At 37.6% G+C, this 21,462-nt stretch overlaps 1 protein-coding gene across 1 annotated transcript in view; it reads right to left on the bottom strand.

Annotated features, from left to right (window-relative positions):
* Eps15 (epidermal growth factor receptor pathway substrate 15) overlaps window positions 1–21,462 on the bottom strand; it is a 96,620-nt gene that overhangs the window by 52,753 nt on the left and 22,405 nt on the right. Inside the window, exons 3-10 of the mRNA XM_090334862.1 lie at window positions 18,951–19,040; window positions 18,192–18,239; window positions 14,725–14,820; window positions 11,571–11,636; window positions 10,346–10,471; window positions 6,819–6,878; window positions 3,976–4,065; window positions 2,327–2,472 (exon numbers count right to left, since the gene is read on the bottom strand). Of these exons, the coding sequence (XP_090190988.1) occupies window positions 2,327–2,472; window positions 3,976–4,065; window positions 6,819–6,878; window positions 10,346–10,471; window positions 11,571–11,636; window positions 14,725–14,820; window positions 18,192–18,239; window positions 18,951–19,040 (722 nt within the window). The remainder of the gene's footprint in view (window positions 1–2,326; window positions 2,473–3,975; window positions 4,066–6,818; window positions 6,879–10,345; window positions 10,472–11,570; window positions 11,637–14,724; window positions 14,821–18,191; window positions 18,240–18,950; window positions 19,041–21,462) is intronic.

The following is a 21,462-nucleotide window of genomic DNA, read 5'->3' as shown; positions in this document are numbered from 1 at the left end:
TTTTGGGGTGGGGGGATGCACAGGGAGGGGGACATTCATGGGGCTTGAACTCAGGGCCTGAGCACTGTCCTTGAGTTTCTTTTGCTCAAGGCCTGTACTCTACCACATTTGTTAACAGCTACTATTGAGTCCCTAGCTGTCACAAACAGGCATAGCATTATGCCCAAACTTTTATAAAAGTACCTGTCTTTAGTTCTTACACTAACCTTACAAGATAGATATCTCTACAGATGGTAAGTGTGTCTCACCCGGTATAGTGGCTCATGCCTGTAATCCTAGCTACTCAGGAGGCTGAGATCTGAGGATCACCATACAAAGCCAGCCCAGGCACTAAAGTCCATGAGACTCGTATTTCCAATGAACCACTAGAAAATGGGAAGCGAACTGAGGCTCAAGGGCTAAAGAGCTCAGGGACAAAGCCCAAGCCTGGGGTAGGGTGGCAGCCTTGAGCTGAAGAGCTCAGGGACAGAGCCTAGGTCCAGAGTTTAAGCCCAGGACCAACAACAAAAACAACAAAAAAGTCTCTCAGATCATGAGAAGAAATAAGGAAGGCCAGGAGAGTTTGGCCTAGTGGTTGAGTGCTTGCAGAGCATGAATGAAGACTTGGGTCTGATTCCTCGGTACCATATACATATAAAAAGCAAGAAATGGTGCTGGGGCTCAAGTGGTAGAAAACCTTAAGATAAACGTTGGTAGTAGGCACACTACAAAGGACTTACATATACATAATCACACTGAGTATGAAATTCATTAGTGTTATTAAGGTTTTCTTTTCCTTTTTTTCTTTTGGTTGTTGCTACAAAACTCAAATTTGAACTCAGGTGCTCTACTACTTGTGCTATACCTCCAGCATTATTTGCTTTTTATTTTTTTGAGTAGGATCTCGCCTTTACTTGGGTCAGTCTAGACCTTGATCTTTCCATTTGCTTGTCCTGGGATGACAAGTATATACCACTATGTCCAGTTTTTATTGCCTGAGATGGAGCTTGCTAACTTTTTGTCTGAGTAACTCAACCTCCTGAGTAGCTAGGATTATTATTATTATTTTTTTTTTTTGCCAGTCCTGGGCTTGAGCTCAGGGCCTGAGCACTGTCCTTGGACTTTCTCAAGGCTAGAGCTCTACCACTTGAGCCTCAGCACCACTTCCGGCTTTTTTTTTTCTATGTATGTGGTACCGAGGAATCGAACCCGGGTCTTCATGCATGCTAGGCAAGCACTTTAACCACTAGGCCAAACTCCCGGCCCTGAGTAGCTAGGATTATATAGGTGCAAGCCACCATGCCGAGTTTCTCTTTTTTAAGAAGCATTTTGTGTGTGTGTGTGGGGGGGGGGGATCATAGGGCTTGATCTTGTCCCTGAGCTCTTCAGCTCAAGGCTACCACCCTACCCTTGAGCCAAGCCCCACTTCCGTTTTCTAGAGGTTAATTGGAGATGCGATTCTCAGGTCCTTTTGTGCCCGGGCTGGCTGTGAATCTTGATCCTCAGATCTCAGCTTCCTGAATAGGTGGGATTACAGGCCTGAGCTATCGCACTTGGCTGGAGCAAATATTTTATATTCATATACCCCAGAAAATTATACCAGCATGTCTTAAAGATGCTGTTTCTTATATTAAGTTTCAGATATTTGATCCTCCTCGTAAATGTTACACTTAACTGATATAAAGTGATAATCCATATAATATTCTAATAATTATGACTTTCTGTTTTCTAAAGCTTTAGGTCAAGCTACTGTCCATCATCCCAAAAAAGGCTTAAAAATTCTTAAATTTTGATGCTGTACTTTGGCTTAAATACATGCTTTAAGTTCCTATTTAGCTTTTCTGCTCCAGGCTGAGGCTTTATCACTTGAATTACATCTCTACTTCTAGATGGCAAGTGTGTGTGTGTGTGTGTGTGTGTGTGTGTGTATGTGTGTGTGTGTGTGTGTATGTGTGTACATGCATGCCAGTCCTGGGACTTAAAGGCAAGGCCTGGGTACCATCCCTGAGCTTCTTTTGCTCAAGGCTATTACTCTACCACTTGAGCCACAGTGTTAATCCTAGCCTTTTCTGTTCATCTGGTACTGAGAATTGGAACCCAGGACTTCATGCATGCTAGGTAAGCACTCTACCAGACATGGATTTGTCTGTCTGGGTTGGCTTAATCCCCCTGATTACCTAAGATTAAAGGCATGAACTGTCAATACCTAGCTGGCACTTCAGATTTAAATATGTTCCATAAAGAATTTAATTATATAAACCTGCTTACAATGACTTCAAAATATGAATGTAAAAAACTACACTTATAGAAAACTGCATTTTTAGAAATCAATTTCAGTCAATCTTACCATATGTGGGCTAGTAAAGTAGAAGGTAAACCTGTTTTCAGGAATATTTCACGGACCTCCATTCCAGACACAAATCCATCCATATCTTTATCAGTTTTCAGGAAGATCTCATCATATTTAGCTTTTTCTGCAGAAGATACAACCCACTAGAGCAGGGAGAAAAAAAAAAAACAACAGTATTTTTGCCAAATGAAGTAAATTTTGAAGTTCACTTGTTCAGCCTATAGCAGTAGCTATCCCAAATTCTGAACAGATATTTTTCTACAAAATACTGTAATCATGCATCATTTCCATTTTATTGAAATCAAAATACTGTAGTAAAAAGAAAATTACAATAACAACAAAAAAATAGTTCAACTGGGAGTTTATTTATAGATGCCAATTTTACTTGCCCTCCCCCCCCCCCCCGCTTTTTTTTTTTTTAACCTCTGGGCCTGGGTGCTGTCCCTGAGCTCTTCAGCAAAAGGCTACCACCCTATCCCTGGACCTAGGTGGCTGTCCCAGAGTTCTTCAGCTCAAGGCTACCACACTACCCCTGGAGCCACAGAGTCACTTCCAGTTTTCTAGTGATCAATTGGGGATAAGAGTCTCAGGGATTTTGGTGCCCTGGCTGGCTTTGAACCGAGATCCTCAGATCTCAGCCTCCTGAGCAGTCAGGATTACAGGCATGAGCCAACATGCCCGGCTTTTTCATCCCTTTTAAGTACCAAGAAACTCCTGAGCCATTATGATTCCCACATTAATACACGTTAACTGGCAAAGCCTGTATGAAAAAATATTTAAGAAATTCTTTATTTTCATTTTCTATAGTTCTGTCCAGAGTTTTTAACTGTAGCCAAATTAACCAATTTGCTCATACTAACAATATTTTACTTTACTCAACCTGACAAGAAGCAACTCAAGAGAACAAAAAAGACCATTCACCACTCTGAATGGATAATTTGATCCTAAAGATTCAAGAGATAACTGGAGAGTAAACAAAAAACATTTATTACTTATGCCAGGGCAATGATGCAGTCTTAGTACATAGTATCTTCATCTATCTATGTATCTATATATCTATTTATTCCCAGTCCTGAGGTTTTAACTCTGGGACTGGGTGCTGTCCCTGACCTGTTTTGGCTCAAGACTAGCACTCTACTACTTGAGCCACAGTGCCACTTCTGGATTTTTCTGTGGTTTAAGTGGAGATAACAGTCTCATAGACTTTCCTGCTTGGGCTGGCTTCAAATTTGATACTCAGATCTCAGCCTCCTGAGTAGCTACAGGTTTGATTACAGGCATGATTACAGATGTAAGCCATAAAGCCCAGTTCACCTCTAGTTTTAAAGGCAGGTAGATAAAAGCATAGCAATAAGATATCTGATCTAAGGAAATACAGAGGAATACCTGTTTCCTCTGAACCATTACGTTATGCAGAATCAACCAGAGAGAGCTACAAATCTTTAATCCCTTTGATTGTTCCTTCTACTTTTATAAAGTAATCAACTGTAAATTATGCACTTTGCTAAAAAAAATCCTTTCACACCAGTAAATCTATACCTATCTTCATGATGCTTTGGTAGATGAAATGCCTATAGGGTGTAGGTAGTAAGATTCCTTGGCTGATATTGAAGAGGGAACCAACTGCATAGAAACAATATACTGACCATTTTTCTCTTAGAAGGTGGCATCAAGGCTGCAGGCAAGGACATTGGCACAGGTTCTTTCTCCAGGGCACAGTATACCAAAAACATGGCCTTCAAAATAAACAAATTAGAGTCACATATATTAAAATAATTATGTAACAACATTCATTCTTCAACAACAAATTATCTTGAAAATGTCTCAAAATCCTTTTTTAAAAGACCAAGCATGGTGGTACAAGTTTATAATTCCAGCTACTTATAAAGCAGAAATAGCAGTACTACAAATTTGAGGCCAGCCTGAGCAGTCAGCAAGACTCTGTCTCAAAACCAAAATATAAGCAAATATATACGAAAAATGAGCAAATGAGCAGAAGAGGAGAAGGGGGAGTATTGGGAAGAAAAGAGGAAGAAACAAAAAGGAAGAAGAAGAATTCAAAAGCTAAGCAATTTCTAGGAAGATATTCTGAGTAAAAAAAAATCATATACACACTCAAAGTTTTTGCAATGACAAATCCAAATGACAATTTCTGGGGAAATTATCTGCAGAGATATTCTTTCTAATACATAAAATATTCCTAGAAATGAACTGGGAGCAAGCATTAAGTACACAGGCCACTTTAGATTTCTAGTGATTAACTGGGGACAAGAGTCTCAGGTCCTCTTGTGCCCAGGCTGGCTTTGAACCTTGATCCTCAGATGTCAGCCTCCTAAGTAGCTAGGATTACAAACGTGAGCCACCACGCCTGGCCAAACATTTCATTCTTTATCATAGCAGATTTTACTTAATGAAATAATTTCAAAATATTACATATCAAATATGTTCAAGATAGTTACAACCCCTTGATCTATCAGTGGGATAAAGTTTTATCACCACTTTGAGCACAACTCCTGCCACTTAATTCAGATGATAGTTAACATCTGAATTAAGACTTTAAAAGTGTCAATGGATTCAAGTCACCTTAAGTTTCTGTTTTTTTTGTTTTTGTTTGTTTTTTTTGCCAGTCCTTGGCTTGAGCTCAGGGCCTGAGCACTGTCTTTTGACTTTCTCAAGGCTTTTCTCTACCACTTGAGCCTCAGCACCACTCCCGGCTTTTTTTCTATGTATGTGATACCAAGGAATCAAACCTGGGCCTTTGTGCATGCAAGGCAAGGACTCTACCTTGAGGCCAAATTCCCATCCCGAGTTTCTATTTTTTTTTTTTTTTGCCAGTCCTGGGCTTAAGCTCAGGGTCTGAGCACAGTGCTTAGATTTTTCTCAAAGCTAGAACTCTACCACTTGAGCCACAGTACCACTTCTGGCTTTTTCTATTTATGTGGTACCGAGGAATCAAACCCAGGTCTTTGTGCATGCTAGGCAAGCACTCTACCACCAGGCCAAACACCCGGCCCAAGTTTCTGTATTTTTTTAAATGTGATAAATGTATCTCTATCTATACCTATGTATGTATGTATATATTCTATTTCAAGCTAAAATTTATGAAAGGAAGGGGGGGGAAGGAGAAAACAATCAAAGAGAAAAATAATGTAATCCAAAACACAATTTCAAAACATCCATAACATACATACTACTAGGCTAAAAAAATAAAAATAAGCCAAGCAAAGTGGCTCAAACCTGTAATCCTAGCTGCTCTAGAGGCTGAGATCTAAGGATCACAGTTCAAAGCCAGCACAGGCTCAAAGCCAGCCTGGGGCACTAAAATCCATGAGACTCTTATCTCCAATTAACCACCAGAAAACTGGAAGTGGTACTGTGACTCAAGGGATAGGGAGGTGGCCTTGAACTGAAGAGCTCAGGGACAATGCCCAGGATCTAGAATTCAAGACCCACAACTAATGACAAATAAATAAATAAATAAATAAATAAAATAATATATAAGTACATAAAATTTAGAATCAAGAAAGAATACAACTACAGGCCCAACAGAGATTGAAAGAATAATGCAATTTGTAACAACAAGTTTGAAAATAAAGTAGAGGATTCATTAGCAAAATAAAGGTAGAAAACTTGAACATACCAGTTTCCAAATAAGAGAATGAATGGAAGACTAGGGATTTAACACTGATGAATTCACAGAAGAATTTTAGGTAATTTCTAATAAGAATATCCTATTACTAAAAGGTTAACTTCAGATAAGGCCTTATATCAGAAAAAATGATATAATTTCTATGCTTTATCAAGTAAAATGAAGCTAGCACTATTTGTTCTTTTTTAGTGAAATAAATGTGAATACTGGAGTAATATATTTAAGGCAAATGAGATATACAAAAATAGTACTACCCTTCTTTTTTATAGTACAGTAACCAAAATAAAGAGAGCAAAATAATACATTTTCTGTTATTCATCTAAAAAAAGAAAAAGTCCAAGTAGATATGTTTGCTCGTGCCTGTGATCCTAGCTACTCTGGAGGCTGAGATCTGAGGATCCCAATTCAAAATCAGCCTAGGAACTGAAGTCTGTGAGACCCTTATCTCCAGTTAACTATCAGAAAATCAGAAGTAGTGTTGTGGCTCAAGTGGTAGAGCACTAGCCTTGAGCTGAAGAGCTCACGATGGACAAAAAATAAATATTTGTACCAGCAATCTGACGGACACAACAGTTTTCTTCTAAGGATGAATTAAAGGGGAAAATATTCATGGGAAAGGTGGATGGTGGTACACACCTTATAATTCTAGTACGGGGGGTGGGAGGAGTGGGGGGATACTAAGTCAAGAAGATCACAAGTTCCAAGCCAGCCTGAGGCAGATAATATACTCTAGTTCAAAGATACATAAGTAGGTAAGTAGGCAGAGACAGACAGACAGATAGAATCTCACGTCATAGGACCATTAATATGCTTCAGACATTAAGAAATCAGGTTACTTACAACTGCAAATTCATCTCTGTCAAGTTTTCCATCATGGTCAATATCACTTAACTCCCAAACCTTAAAAAAGAGAAATGAGAAAAATTAATGTGGGTTTGTGTGTGTGTTTGGTGTGTGTATATGTTATTTGGAGACAAGGAGAGAAAGCATACTAATGAGATGAAAGAGTAGAGATAAATAAGCTTGTGGTCATTAAATGACTTGAAAGGAACATGGAATTCATCTTAATTGCACTGAGAAGCTACTAAAAGTCTTAAGTAATAAAATGACAAGAATTATTTATAGCTTAGAAATCTCAAATTCACTACACATTAGAGAAGTAGTAGAAACAATATTAGAAAATGGCTTTTTTTTTTTTTTGCCAGTCCTGGGCTTGAGCTCAGGGCCTGAGCGCTGTTCTTGGACTTTCTCAAGGCTAGAGCTCTACCACTTGAGCCTCAGCACCACTTCTGGCTTTTTTGTATATATGTGGTTCCAAGGAATCGAACCCGGGTCTTTGTGCATGGTAGGCAAGCACTTTAACCACTAGGCCAAACTCCCGGCCCAGAAAATGGCTTTTAAAATCAGTGCTTTTTGGGCCAGCAGTTTGGCCTATTGGTAGAGTGCTTGCCTAGCCTGCATGGAAACTCAGGTTCAATTCCTCAGTATCACATACATTAAATTAAAAAAAGAAAAAAAAAAAGCCAGAAGTGATGCTGTGGCTCAAGTGATAGAGCTCTAGACTCAAAAAAGCCCAACGACAGTGCTCAGGCCCTGAGTTTAAGGCCCAGGACTGGCAAAAAATCCAAACCAAAATAAAACAAAACCACCAAAAAAAAACAAAAAAACAAAAAAAAACTGGCGGTTTAGAGAGTTACTAGGTAAGGTTGAAATATGAAGAGAGAGCAGAGACAAATCACTCTGAAACATGACAGGAGTGTCAAATAAAGCTGGTAATCATGAATTTATGATGACACAAATCTTATTAGTTTTTCTCAGGAGTTCATAAAGCAAATGAAGAGAAAGTAGATAATTAGCTTAATGAAAAACTGGATTTTTAGTAAAATAAAACTTCATGGTAAGGTTGAAAAAGTTTTTCAAGAATCTATGAAAAAGCTCTAAAAAGTCAAGGAAGTAGAGAGTAGAACTTATGAATTCATCACACAGGAGAAGATAGAAGAACAATGTGACAGACAGAGCTAAAGATGAGGACGTGAAATAACGGTTTAAAACAAACCATGCTAGAGTAGGTGAAAAATAATTATAAAAGAGTCAGGCACCAGTGTCTCATGCCTGTAATTCTAGATTCTCAGAAGGCTGAGATCAGAGGATCACAGTTCAAAGCCAGCCCTGGTGAGAAGGACCATGAGACTCTTATTTCCAATTAATCACCAGAAAACTGGAAGTGGCTTAAGGTGTTAGAGGACTAGCCTTGTGCAAAAAAGACAACACTCAGGCTTTGATTTCAAGCCCGAAGGCAGAGAAAGAAAGGGGGGGGGGAGAGGAATCTGCAAAAGACAGGGGGGCAATCGTCCAGAAACAAGGACATACTAAATCCACTAGCACAACAATGTTCATTGCAGCACTATTTACCATAGCAAAGACATGGAACCAACCCAGATGCCCCTCAGTTGATGACTGGATCAATAAGATGATGTATTTATACACAACGGAATTCTATGCTGCCATCAAAAAGAATGGCATCACCCCATTTGTAAGGAAATGGAAAGACTTAGAAAAAAATCACAGTAAGTGAAGTAAGCCAGACTCAAAGGAATATAGGCTCAATGGTTTCCCTCATTTGTCATAATCAGTAGAAACCTTGGGCTCTCCTAGCAGAGATTTACAATAAATCAAAACCTAGATACATAAGGCTATATAGGATGATGCTAAATGAAAGGACTTCCAGGATACAGAAACCAAAGCCATATAATGTGTGATTGCTGTCCTTAATGTACTATGTTAACTTTCATCTCTTTTGCTGTCCCTTGGTTATCTCATATTGTCACAGTATTTTATCTTATCTGATATATTGTATATATATTTACTTGGTTATTTGAAATAGGATAGAGAAGGAGGGAAAACAAGATGAGAGGAAGGGGTTGGGGGAGGGAAATGGGGACCAAAACATGGGAAAGGGTATCAATGTTTGTGAAGTAATGCACCTTCTATCTGGTGAATATAGTGTAACCCGTCTATTAATTACAATAAAAAATATATGAAAAAACAGATGGAGGGACAGTGTTTTAGTTTTTATAGAGTGATTCATAAAGATGAATGGTAGCACACAATATGAATGTACATAGCAGTACTAAAATATATATTTAAAACTGACTGATGGCTGGGTATCAGTGGCTCAGGCCTGTAAACTAGCTACTCACGAAGCTGAGATCTGAGGATCTTGGTTCAAAGCCAGCCTGAGTATGAAAAAACCATGACACTCTTATCTTCAACTAATCACCAAAAAACTGGAAGTGGCTCTGTGGCTCAAAGTGGTAGAGCACTAGCCTTGAGCTGAGGAGCTCAGGGACAGCACCCAGACCCTGAGTTCAGGCCTTACCACTGACAAAACAAAATGATTAACAGGGCAAATTTCATGGTAAGTGTACTAAGCCACAATTTTTAAAATGTAAGGGGGGGGGGAAGTGGGAAAGTAAAAGAGTTTGAGGTTTAAAGGTCTTAATGAAATCAAGAAACTAAAAGTCTTATAAACATCTAGGAAAAGGTTCTAGAAAGCAAGGAAGGTCAGGGCCAGGAATTTAGCCTAGTGTTAGAGTGCTTGCCTAGCATGCAAGAAGACCCAAGTTTGATTCCTAGGTACCACAGACATAGAAAAGCCTGAAGTGGTGTTGTGGCTCACGTGGTTGAGCGTTAACCTTGAGGAAAACCCAAGGACAGCGCTCAGGTCCTGAGTTCAAGCCCCAGGACTGGCAAAAAAAAAAGGCAAGAAAGATCAAGCCAGAATAGAATTTATGGTTTTAGAGATGAAACTATTCCCTACAACATAAAGGTAAACTGGCAGACCCAAAATACTGATAGTCGTTAAACAATGTCACACAATTGGGAAGTCACAGTGTGCAACACACACAAACAAATGGTCTTGCTCAGGAATTTATATAGATAACTAATTTCAACTAGTCATGTTTTATAGGACTAACCAAACAAACTGGGAATATTTTCATATATTAAGAACACAGGAGCTGGGTACTAGTGGCTTATGCCTATAATCCTAACTACTACAGGAGACTGACATCAAGTATCACAGTCTGAAGTCAGCCTTAGAAGGAAAGACCATAAGCCTCCTATCTCCAATTAACCATCCAAAAACTAGAAGGAGAGTTGTGGCTCAAAGTGACAGAGTATTAGCCTTGAGCAAAAGAGCCGAGGGACAGTGCCCAGGCCCTAAGTTCAAGACCCTTGACTAATAACAATAAAAAAGAACACAGAAAATTCTGTAATGATACAACTTTAAAAAAAGATCTATACAACAAACAATGGTTTATAAAACTGAAGTATTCATAAATAACATTTAAAATCTACTATCTCACCCTTCCAAGGATTTCCACAGGTAACTTAGAGTTGAGCAACACTGGTTTCACTTTATCACCAGACAAAAATCCATCCACAGGGCTTAAGCTGTCAAAAATAGCATCATATTTGGCCTTATCTTCAGCCTATAAGATGAAAAAGATGACAAGTTAAATAATGGTGAAAAGGATTTAACTTCACTTATGAAAATCAAATTCTCAGAGAATAGGTACTGTATTCTGAAAATAGTGAGTATCACTGTAAAATGTACTAGCAAACATCATGTTGAGTGAGACAAGTCAAGACCTAAGGATCAAAAGGCGCATGGTATCCTTAATATGTGGCTATTAAATCCAAAGAGTACAAGAGCGAGGACTCAATAACTGCATACCCAAAGCAATGGACATGGTAATGGAAATATAAACATAACTATATAGACATAAAAACCTATGACTCTATAGACATAGTGTTTTATTTCATAAATTAATATGTTTCTATGACATACAAACCCTTAGCCTAATTGTGATTAAATTCTAAATAATAAGTCCCAGTGATTGTAAATAGAGATTCCCTCTTTGAACACTTGTATGTTAAACTTGTCATTTAAAGTATGATGTAAAAATCAACGTTAATAAATTCTTTAAAAAGAAAAGTCAGTTCATTTTAATAAACTATGATATTTAAAAAAATAATAAATAAATCTGGGCACCAATGGCTGGTTCATGCCTATAGTCCTAGGTACTCAGGAGGCTGAGATCTGAGAACTGCACTGAGAAGCCAGTCTGGGCAGGAAAGTCTTTGAGATTCTTATTTTCAATTACCTTCAAGGGACAGAAAAAGAGCTGTAGTTCAAATGGTAGAGCTTTAGCCTTGCGCACGCAGGGCCAGAAAAAAAATAAACATAACATATACATATGTATGTACCATTTCATTTTCATCAAAATATAGTAAATCATAACTTCAAAGTAACTCTACTCAGGAGTCTAATGGGATCTATTCCTTTTCTAGTCAGAACACTATGTCTTTCTACTGTCCAGTTAGAAATAAAAGGTATCACAGACTGAAGGGCTTTGAAGAACATCTAGTCTGCGATTGCAGACTAATCCAGGACCAGTTATGTATCATCCTTGAACATACATATGAAGTCTAATGTAGATCGCAGCATATTTTGGAAGTGGGGGAGAAAATACAATAAATAGGAAGCAAAGTAAGGGTAAGAAATGAATAGTTACAAAGTTTACTTACTTTTACAGCCCACGGGAGCTCAACTGCAGAGGTTCCACTGGTTAACAAAGGACTACTGGTATCATGCTAAAACGTAAATGGCACACAAACTGAAATCCTCATATCAATAAGTAATGAAGGAAAATTGGTCTTGTGGTAGGGGCATGGCTCAAGTAGTAGAATGAGGGCCTAGTTAGCAAGCAAAAGGGCCTGATTTCAAAATCCTGCACCTGCCACTCCCTCCCACAAAAAGTCTCTGGATATATATTCATATAAAACACTTAGTTATCACTGTAATTAGAACACATTTTACGCTAAGTAGAATTTCACGTATTTTTCACAGCAACAAAACATTTATACTTAGCCATATAATTCATTGTACAATATTAAAATATGGAAAGTATTATTGAAGAAATCCTTCTAATACATATATACACACATACACACACACACACACACAATTCTACATAGCCAGCAGACAAGATAAAATAATGGCATTCGCAGGGAAGTGGATGAATCTAGAGCGAATCATGTTGAGTGAGACAAGTCAAGACCTAAGGAACAAAAGGTGCATGGTATCCTTAATATGTGGCTATTAAATCCAAAGACTACAAGAGCGAGGACTCAATAACTACATACCCAATGCTATGGACATGGTAATGGAAATATAAACATAACTATATAGACATAAAAACCTATGACTCTATGGACATAATGTTTTATTTCATAAATTAATGTTTCTATGACATACAAACCCTTAGCCTAATTTTATGTTCTAAAAACTAAGTGCCAATGATTGTATATAGAGACTCCCTTCTTGAATACTTGTTTGTTAAACTTGTCATTTGAAATATGATGTAAAAATCAATGTTAATAAATTCTTTAATAAAAAAACAGCAAAAAAAGAAATCCTTCTATAACTGAAATAGAGATATATGAATGTTAACAAAACCAGGTAACTTTTCTCTAATATAACTTTTCTCTAATATAATTTAAGGAAAGCAAAGGAAAACCCCATCTTAGCATTTGTAAGTTACTAGTATGATACCCAAGTTATGCTCATTTGCCTGATGACTGTATTTTTAAAATCTTAATATAGTTAGGCAATAAATCTCTATATTAAACCCTGATACCACCTCTAAATAGAGATGTGCAGACATTTTCAAAATTAAAGTTAAATTCTCAATGTTCCTAAAAATATTTACTTTAAGAACAAACAAGAAGGGCTGGGGACACAGCTCAATGGTAGAGCAGTTGCCTCTATGATATTCAAGGCTTGATCTAAAGTGTCACCAAAAATAAAGTAAAACCAAGAGTCATTTCTGAGAAAAAGAGCACAGTAGGGAGGACTGTGTCATATGAAAAAATTACCAAATTATAATATAAATAATGCAAACAAACACACAAACGGATTAATAAGAACAGAAAAATCTAGCAAGAATCCAAAATACATATGACAATTCAGCTCACAATTGAGCTAAATTTCACACTGACCTTTCAAATTGGTAAAGAATAGATCATTCAATACTGTTTTAGGCTATGTAGGGTAATAGTCTTGGAAAAAAAACTACAAATTTGAGTCCATACTCAATACTTATAACCAGACTAACCTAAAATGAAAAACAAAGAAAAGGTGTTTTTTGTTGCTATTTTTTTTTTTTTTTTTTATGGTTGGCTTTGGGGCTTGAATTCTGAGCCTTAGCACTGTCCCTGAGCTCTTCAGCTCAAGACTAGCACTCTAAGGCCAGGAATTTGGCCTAGTGGTACAGTGCTTGCCTAGCATGCATGAAGGCCTGGATTTGATTCCTTGGTACCATATACATAGAAGAAAAAAAGCCAGAAATGGTGCTGAGGCTCAAATGGTAGAGCTCCAACCTTGTGAAAGTCCAAGGACAGTGCTAGCACTCTACCACTTGACCCACAGCACCATTTCTGGTTTTCTGGTAGTTAATTAGAGATAAGAGTCTCACTGACTTTTGAGACTTTGGTGCCTGGGCTGGCTTTTGAACTATGATCCTCAGATCTCAGCCTCCTGAGTAGCTAGGATTGTAGGCATGAGGCCATGACACATGTCTTAAAGAAAAGGGTTTTTTGTTGTTGTTTTTGTTTGGTTGTTTGCTGGTACTGGGGCTCCAACAGGGCCTGGGCACTTGGACACTTTTTGTTCAAGACTAGAGCTCTACCACTTGAGCCACAGCACCACTTTTAGCTTTTTCTACGTATGTGGTGCCAAAGAGTTGAACCGGGGTCTTCGTGCATGCGAGGCAAGCACTCTACCACTAGGCCAAACTCCTGGCCCTCAAAGAAAAGGTTTAACTTCACAAAACATTCATATAAATGTTTTGTGTTTTGTCATGGGAAAAACCATAATAACCAATGCCTTTAAAAAACAAATGACAGGACCGGGAGTTTGGCCTAGTGGTTAAAGTGCTTGCCTAGCATGCATGAAGACTCGGGTTCGATTCCTTGGTACCACATATATAGAAAAAAGCCAGAAGTGGTGCTGAGGCTCAAGTGGTAGAGTTCTAGCCTTGATAAAGTCCAAGGACAGTGCTCAGGCCCTGAGTTCAAGCCCAGGACTGGCAAAAAAAAAAAAATGACAAACTGGGAAAACATCTGAAACTCATAAAGACAAAGTTAAGAACAGCAACTCAAAAACAACAACAACAAAAAAAACCAGACATTCACACAAAAGCAATGTAAATGGCTCAAAACTATTCAGTGTCACACACAAAAAAAGAGACAAATGGACAAACCAGAATTTCACTTACATACCTTTAGTCATCAATCAAACTCTCAAAGATCTCAAATTCTCATCAACAGTAAAGTGGCAAAAATGTAGGGAAACAGGTATTCCTAATGTAACTATGTAAGTAAAGTTGATAATATGTTATTTGCAAATTATACAGGCTAGAAATTGTTTTAGTTAGATTGTTTATTGTGCTGGTATTGGGGCTTGAATGCTATCTTTCAGCTTTTTCCACTCAAAAATAATTCTCTTCCAGTTTTTTACTATCTATATATACATGTGACTCTGAGGGTACACATGAAACCATTAACCATAGTAATCACAGATAGCAAGGATTCAAAGAAGAAAAATAAAATATTTCTAATTTCAAAGTACAGGCATATTTTTAAATTAAATATAATTTATATATTAAAAAACATTTCTTACAAATCTTGGTGCAGGAACAGCCAGGTTTAAGCTACTCAGTGAAACCTCCAATCCATTTTGGGCACATGCCACAAGCCGCAAAGCAACAAAGAATTCCTAAAAAAGAAAATACAATGTTAAGAGAATTCTCCACCTACCTACCTTTCTCTCATTTATACTTATCATCTGAAGATATAATATAATTCATAATTATTCCATGGTTTTATATAGCAACAATATAACCACAAACCTGCTTTCAAAATTGTTTGTTCCACAACTGATAAAACAAATAGTAATACTGTAAGTACCAAGTGGGGCTCAGAGCATGGCCTAGTGGTAGAGTGCTCGATTAGTATGAACAAAGCCCTGGGTTCAATTCCTTGATACTACATACACAGAAAAAAGCTAGAAGTGGTGCTATGGCTCAAGTGGTAGAGTGTTAGCCTTGAAAAAACCCAAGGATAGTACCCAGGCCCTGAGTTCTAGCCCCAAGACAGGCAAAAAACAAAAACAAAAAATATTATAAAAGGGAAGATGTTTAAATAAATTATAGTTTGTGCTAATAATGAAATTATACAGAATATTCATATTTCCAAAAATGGTCAATGATCTTAATAAATACTATCATATAAGTGAAAAAAAAGAAATCTGTATTTCTCTTTTTTGGTGCCAATACTGGGGCTTTTTGGTAGCTAATTGGTTTTTTTGTTTTTGGTTTTGTTTTGTTTTGTTTTGTTTTTTGATCAGTCATGGGGCTTGAACTCTGGTCCTGGACACTGTCCCTGAGCTTTTCATCTCAAAGGTAGCACTCTACCACTTTGAGCCACAGCTCCACTTCCAGTTTTCTGGTGGTTAATTGGACATGTCTGGGCTGGCTTTGAACAGAGATCCTCAGATCTCAGCCTCCTCAGTAGCTAGGATTACAGGTGTGAGCCACAAAAGCCCGGCCTCATGGACTTTTCTACCCTGGTTGACCTAGAACCTCAATCTTGGTCCTCAGATCTCAGCAGCCTCTCTGAGTAGCTAGGATTACAGGTGTGAGCCACCACTGTATAGCTCCTTGTAGTTCAACTTTTCCAAAACTAGAATGAATAAATCAATGAATGAATGAGTGAAAAGAATGGATGAAGGAAAGAAAAGCTGAAGCGACTGGTTTTCAGTTGCATTGAATTAGAGGTAAGTCTGAGAATTTACATGAAAACAAGTCTTGACTTGTGTCCCCCCACCAACGTGTCATCATCTTGTTATGGTTTTACTTATGACCTTCTTGTGCTTATAAATCTTTGCATTCAAACCAAACTTTCTTGGGAAAAAATGCAATTTCAATATACTTCTTGTATATTGCATTGTAGCCTGGTAGTAGAATGCTTGCCTAGCATGCATGAAACCCTGGATTTGATTCCCAACATGGGGGAAAAGCTCTGATTTCCCAATTTCTTTTCATTTTCTCTACAAAATTCTGGTGATCAATTCCCATAATTACCTAGACAAACTATTACCTGGCTATCACAGTATCACAAATAATCTGGCTATCATAACACCATAAATAACCTGGTTACCAAATATACCAGCCTGTTTCTCTTCCATAAATGGGAAGCAAGTTAACATTTCTTATCTTGCAACATATTAGGAGCAACAAAGTGAAACCTCAAAATACAATGAAAGTACCAAGTGCCCATTTTTTGGCACACAGAAATGCAGTAAATGTTGGCTTCTTTTATTTCTTTCATATGTTAACTTAAAATAAATCTATGCCCTTGTTATTATTTGGATGATGGGCCTATGGGGAGATGGTAGAAACTTTAAGAAACAGAGAAACAGTTCTTATTAAAGGAAGTAGTTCACAATAAAAAAAAATAAAAATAAAAAAAATAAATAAAATAAAGGAAGTAGTTCATATGGGGCATATCTTGAATGAAATCTTGGGACCCCAGTACTTTCTCTCTTTTTATTTTTTGGTTGTCAAGAAGTGGGCAGCTTTACTCTACCCTGCCTCTTTGCTATGGTTCTGACTCACCACATGCTCACAAATATAGGAGTTAAGTGATCATGAACTAAAACCTTTGAAACTATGATCCAACACAATTCTTCTTTTCAAAGAAAAACATCTATGCTTATAATGGAAATTTTAACTGCAGATTCATAAATACACAGGCACCCGATATAATAAAAACAACTCAAACTCACTCAAAGTCCAGGAATACAAGGAAGAATGTATTTGATTCTAAAGCCTGTCTCTTCACAGGGACACAATAAACAGTTGTGAAATTAAGTGTACAAGGTATTTATCTTCATTATACCAAACTGACCCTTCCACCCACAGGCTCCAGTGATCTTACAATCTGGCCCTGGAATTATATTCTTAAGAGATGGAGTATTCGGACCCTCTCATCAAATTCTTCCCATCTCTCTTCTGGGTTTGATCCTGCTTTTGTGTATCTATAAGGGGGAAGAAGTAAACTTTCAGTAGTGGTGCTAATCAAAAGTATTAGCATGGGGCTGTGAGTTTGGCCTCGTGGTATGAGTGCATGTCTAGCATGAAGAAAGACCCTGGTTTGTTTCCTCAGTACCACATACATAGAAAAAGCCAGAAGTGGTGCTCTGGCTTAAGTGGTAGCCTTGAGAAGGCCTAAGGACAATGCTCAAGCCTTGAATTCAAGCCCCCAGACTGGCCAAAAAAAAAGTATCAGCACGTAAGCCAGGGACGGTGGCTCATGACTGTAATCCTTTTAGTCAGGAGGCTGAGTAATAGGAGGCCGGATCTCGGTTCAAGGGCAGCCTGGGCACTAAAGTCTGTGAGACTCTTATCTCTAATTAACAACTAGAAACTGGAAGTAATGCTGTGACTCAAGTGGTAGGGTGGTAGCCTTGAACGGAAGAGCTCAGAGATAGCGCCCAGGCCCAGAGTACAAGCCCCACGACCAACAAAAAAAAAATTCAGGCTTGGAATGTGGTTCAGGGTAGAGTGCTTGGCTAGCATGCATGAAGCCCCAAGTTCAATCCCTAAGTTCCACATAAACAGAAAAAGCTGGACATGGTTCTGTGGCTCAAGAGATAGAGTGCTAGTCTTGAGAAAAGAAGCTCAAGGATAGTGCACAGGTCTTGAGTTCAAGTACTAGGACTGGCAAAAACAAAACAAACCCAAAAACAATTCTTAGCTTAAAAATATAAAAATCAGGCCAGGCATGGTGGCTCACACCTGTAATCCTAACTACTCAGGAGGCTGAGATCTGAGAATCACAGTTCAAAGCCTTCCCGGGCACTAAAGTCCTTCACTCTTATTTTAAATTAACTACTAGAAAACCGGAAGTGGCCCTGTGGCTCCAGGGCTAGGGCAGTAGTCTTGAAGAGCTCAGGAACGGCACCCAGGCCCAGAGTTCAAGCCCCATGACCCCTTCTCCCCCCAAAAAAGTATGTGTATGTGTATAAATATGCTGGCTATCTTTTTATTTCAAATTACTAAAAATAGTTTCATATGAATCTCTTACTTGTTTGCTCAGGACACCTTTTCCATCTGTGTCAGCTAAATCCCAAATCTGAAATTCAAAAATAAACAAAACAATTTTTATTTTTAACAAAAATAATCTTAAAGAAAAATTGCTGCAATTTACAATGACATGCTCTTTGGCAATAAGATCTAAAATCACAGAATTAAAAATGGAAACAACCCTTAAAAATCATTCAGTGCAACTCTTCATAGTGACCTAAAGTCCCAGTGAGGTTCACAATCAGCAGAGAACTGAAATCCATGCTCAAACTTCTGGTCAAATGCCTTTTTCACTAACCCAGGATTTAACTCTAAAACAAATGTATTCTATGGGCATGTTGGGAAGACTAACATTTATTTGTGAATAACTGAGTTCTTAACAGTGATTATTTTTCAGGATTTTGACTATGTACATGTAAAGCTTCTGACAGAAGAGAAGCTTTTCATTCAACTCATAACATACATTAAACATACAATATATAAGGGTATCAACAAGGTCTGAGTCTGCACTGCATCTTCCTACAATACCCAAATGTACTTCCTACTTTCATCTTATACAATAGTAATGTTTCTAAAAGTCTGAACACATTAATACTTTTCAAGAAGATAAATTACTATATCATAAATACTCCCTAACCCATTAATGTAGCTGCTTCTATTCTAATTTTTAAGTTTCTAAATGGTTATTGATCTAAATTTCTATCTGGTTCATCTGTACTTGTACATATTAAATATTCTAGTTATAATAGCCAAACATTACCTTTCCAAGAATCAAGTCTGGAAGCCCTGATTTTTTCAGGAAAGCAGCAGCATCTGAAGCTAATACCCTTCCAGTATTTCCTGTATCAACCTGAAAAGATATAAACTGTAAGCAAATAATAAAACATAAAAGCAAAATGACTTAGCTCTTTCCAAACCTCTAATTTGGGAGCTGGCTTTTTCAAAAAAGAAACAGGAATCTTCTAACAAGGGCCAAGAAATATGTGAAATTCTATGAGCAGAGATATCAGGCTGCTGGTGGTTATTTGCAAAATATTTTTTTAATCAAGCCTGCTATATATAAGAAAATGTAAGCTGAGAGGAGGTGAAAGCAAATTAGTGAAGTTGGAATATCAACATATATCTTCAAGCTTCACTTTTTATGGCTGTAATTTAAATTCAAATAACCTTAAATGATAATAGGAGGGGAAAAATGGCATTTCACAGAGAAGTCTTGCAACAAGTGAGATTAGCAGCCAATGATTCCTGAAAGCTCTATTTACAAATATGAAATGTAAACTTTAAAAAGTTATGGCAGGCTGACAGCAAGATGCAAGTAGTAGAATACCTGTCTAGCAAGCATAAAGACCACAAATTTAAATCCTCAGTATTTTAAAACAAAATTAAAAAGTAATGGTTAAGATTATACTAGGATATTTATGAAATGGCTCTAGTTTAAAGATTACATTTACTGTAAACATATTTTAGACAAACTAGTAATAACAAAAAAAGTCAAAATACTTTTTTTCAAGTGCTAGAACATAGGATACATAGGATTGATTACTCAGAAAAAACAATCCTAATCCTTCAATCTGGAGGTAGGTAGGAAGGAAGTACAGGAGGACTGGGAAATCTGACTTTATAGCTCTCCAGAACTACTTTTTTTTTTTTTTTTGGCCGGGCTTGGGGCTTGAACACTGGGCCTGGGCACTGTCCCTGAGCTTCTCTGGCTCAAGGCTCGTGCTCTCTACCACTGAAGCCACAGTGCCACTTCTGGCTTTTTCTGAATAGCTTACTGGAGAAAAGAGTTGCATGGACTTTCTTGCCCAAGCTGGCTTTGAACCATGATCCTTATATCTCAACCTTCTGAGTAGTTAGGATTACAGGCATGAACCACCAGCGCCTGGCTCAGAACTACTTTTTTTGGCCACTCTCTGACATCAAAATAAATACTTTCATGTAGTATAACCTAACACAGAGTATAACTCAGACCTATCAATCAACCTCATCAAATATTTATGTACTTATCACAATAAAATTTTTTAGTATTCTCTCAGTCTCTATAATAAATTAAACACAGCCATTACATCTTTGTAATTTACAAGCAAGTGCATAGTACTCTGATGCTTGTCTAAAGGCTCTGCCAATACACCGCAGACTAGAAATTATGTCTTCAGCAAAGACAGGGCTGGAACCCTGTGAAAAGGACTGAATTATTAACAACTGAGAAATAGATGTTTGGGTAAAGACTTCTGAGCTAACGACTTTTTCAGAAAGGTAGATGAGGCAAATGTAGTTGTCAAAGTAAATTCATGAGCCTAGACTCCAACTAGAGCTAGGACTGAATGAAATATGTATTGTATCCTAATAAGAACTGAATGAATTGTCGCAGAATATTTAATTATGCATGCTTACTTAGAATATTGTTGGAATTTGGAACTATTTTTGTTCTGGGGTTACTGATATTGAAACCAAGGCCTTGAACATATACTCATTCTATCACTGAGCTACACTGTCAATTCTCTACTGGTTTTAACAGACAAGGTCTTTCTGTACCACCCAGGCTAGCACTGAACTTCTAGCCTCAGCAACCCAAGTAGTTGACTATCTATAGATGAATGTCACAGTGCTTAATAGCATTGTTTTTAATGTTCTAATTCATTCACTTATTTATTATTTCTTTCCTTCATCTCCTCCCATGCCCTCTGGCAGTTTGTTTGTTTGTTTGTTCCAAGACAGTGTCTTGCTATATAGCCCAGGCTGGCCTTAAACTCATGATGCCACAAAAGTGCTAAGATTAGAGGCATGTGCCACTATAGCAAATATAATGTTCTACTTTCTAATGGGTATGTGATGAAGCTGGCTATCTTGGCCCTCATTTTAATAGAATCTGCTTTTGTAAACTGAACGAACTTTCAATGGTATCTGATTCTCATTAGTCCCTAAGAAAATAAAAATAAGATTTACTTTTTAAAAATGTTTACGCTGGTACTGGGGCTTAAATTTAGGGCTAAAGCACTGTTGCTTGGCATTTTCACTCTAGGTTGATTCTCTACCACTTGATTCACATCTTTACTTCCTGTTTTTTGCTGGTTAATAGCAAACAGTCTCCTAGAGTAGGCTAGCTTTCAACCATGATCCTCAGATCTCAGCCTTCACTTAACTTCCTATAGATTAGACTATTTTAAACTCTGTAAAGGGTTTAATTATAGAAAACCATTAGCAATGCAAATGAACCTCATCCTTAACAATGCAAATGAATTTTGTCTGAGTATGAACTTTGACTACGAATT

Source organism: Megascapheus bottae, chromosome 6, assembly GCF_031878675.1.
Source record: "Megascapheus bottae isolate mThoBot1 chromosome 6, mThoBot2.hap1, whole genome shotgun sequence".
NCBI lineage: Eukaryota > Metazoa > Chordata > Mammalia > Rodentia > Geomyidae > Megascapheus > Megascapheus bottae.
This window is presented reverse-complemented; position numbering and strand designations above follow the sequence as displayed.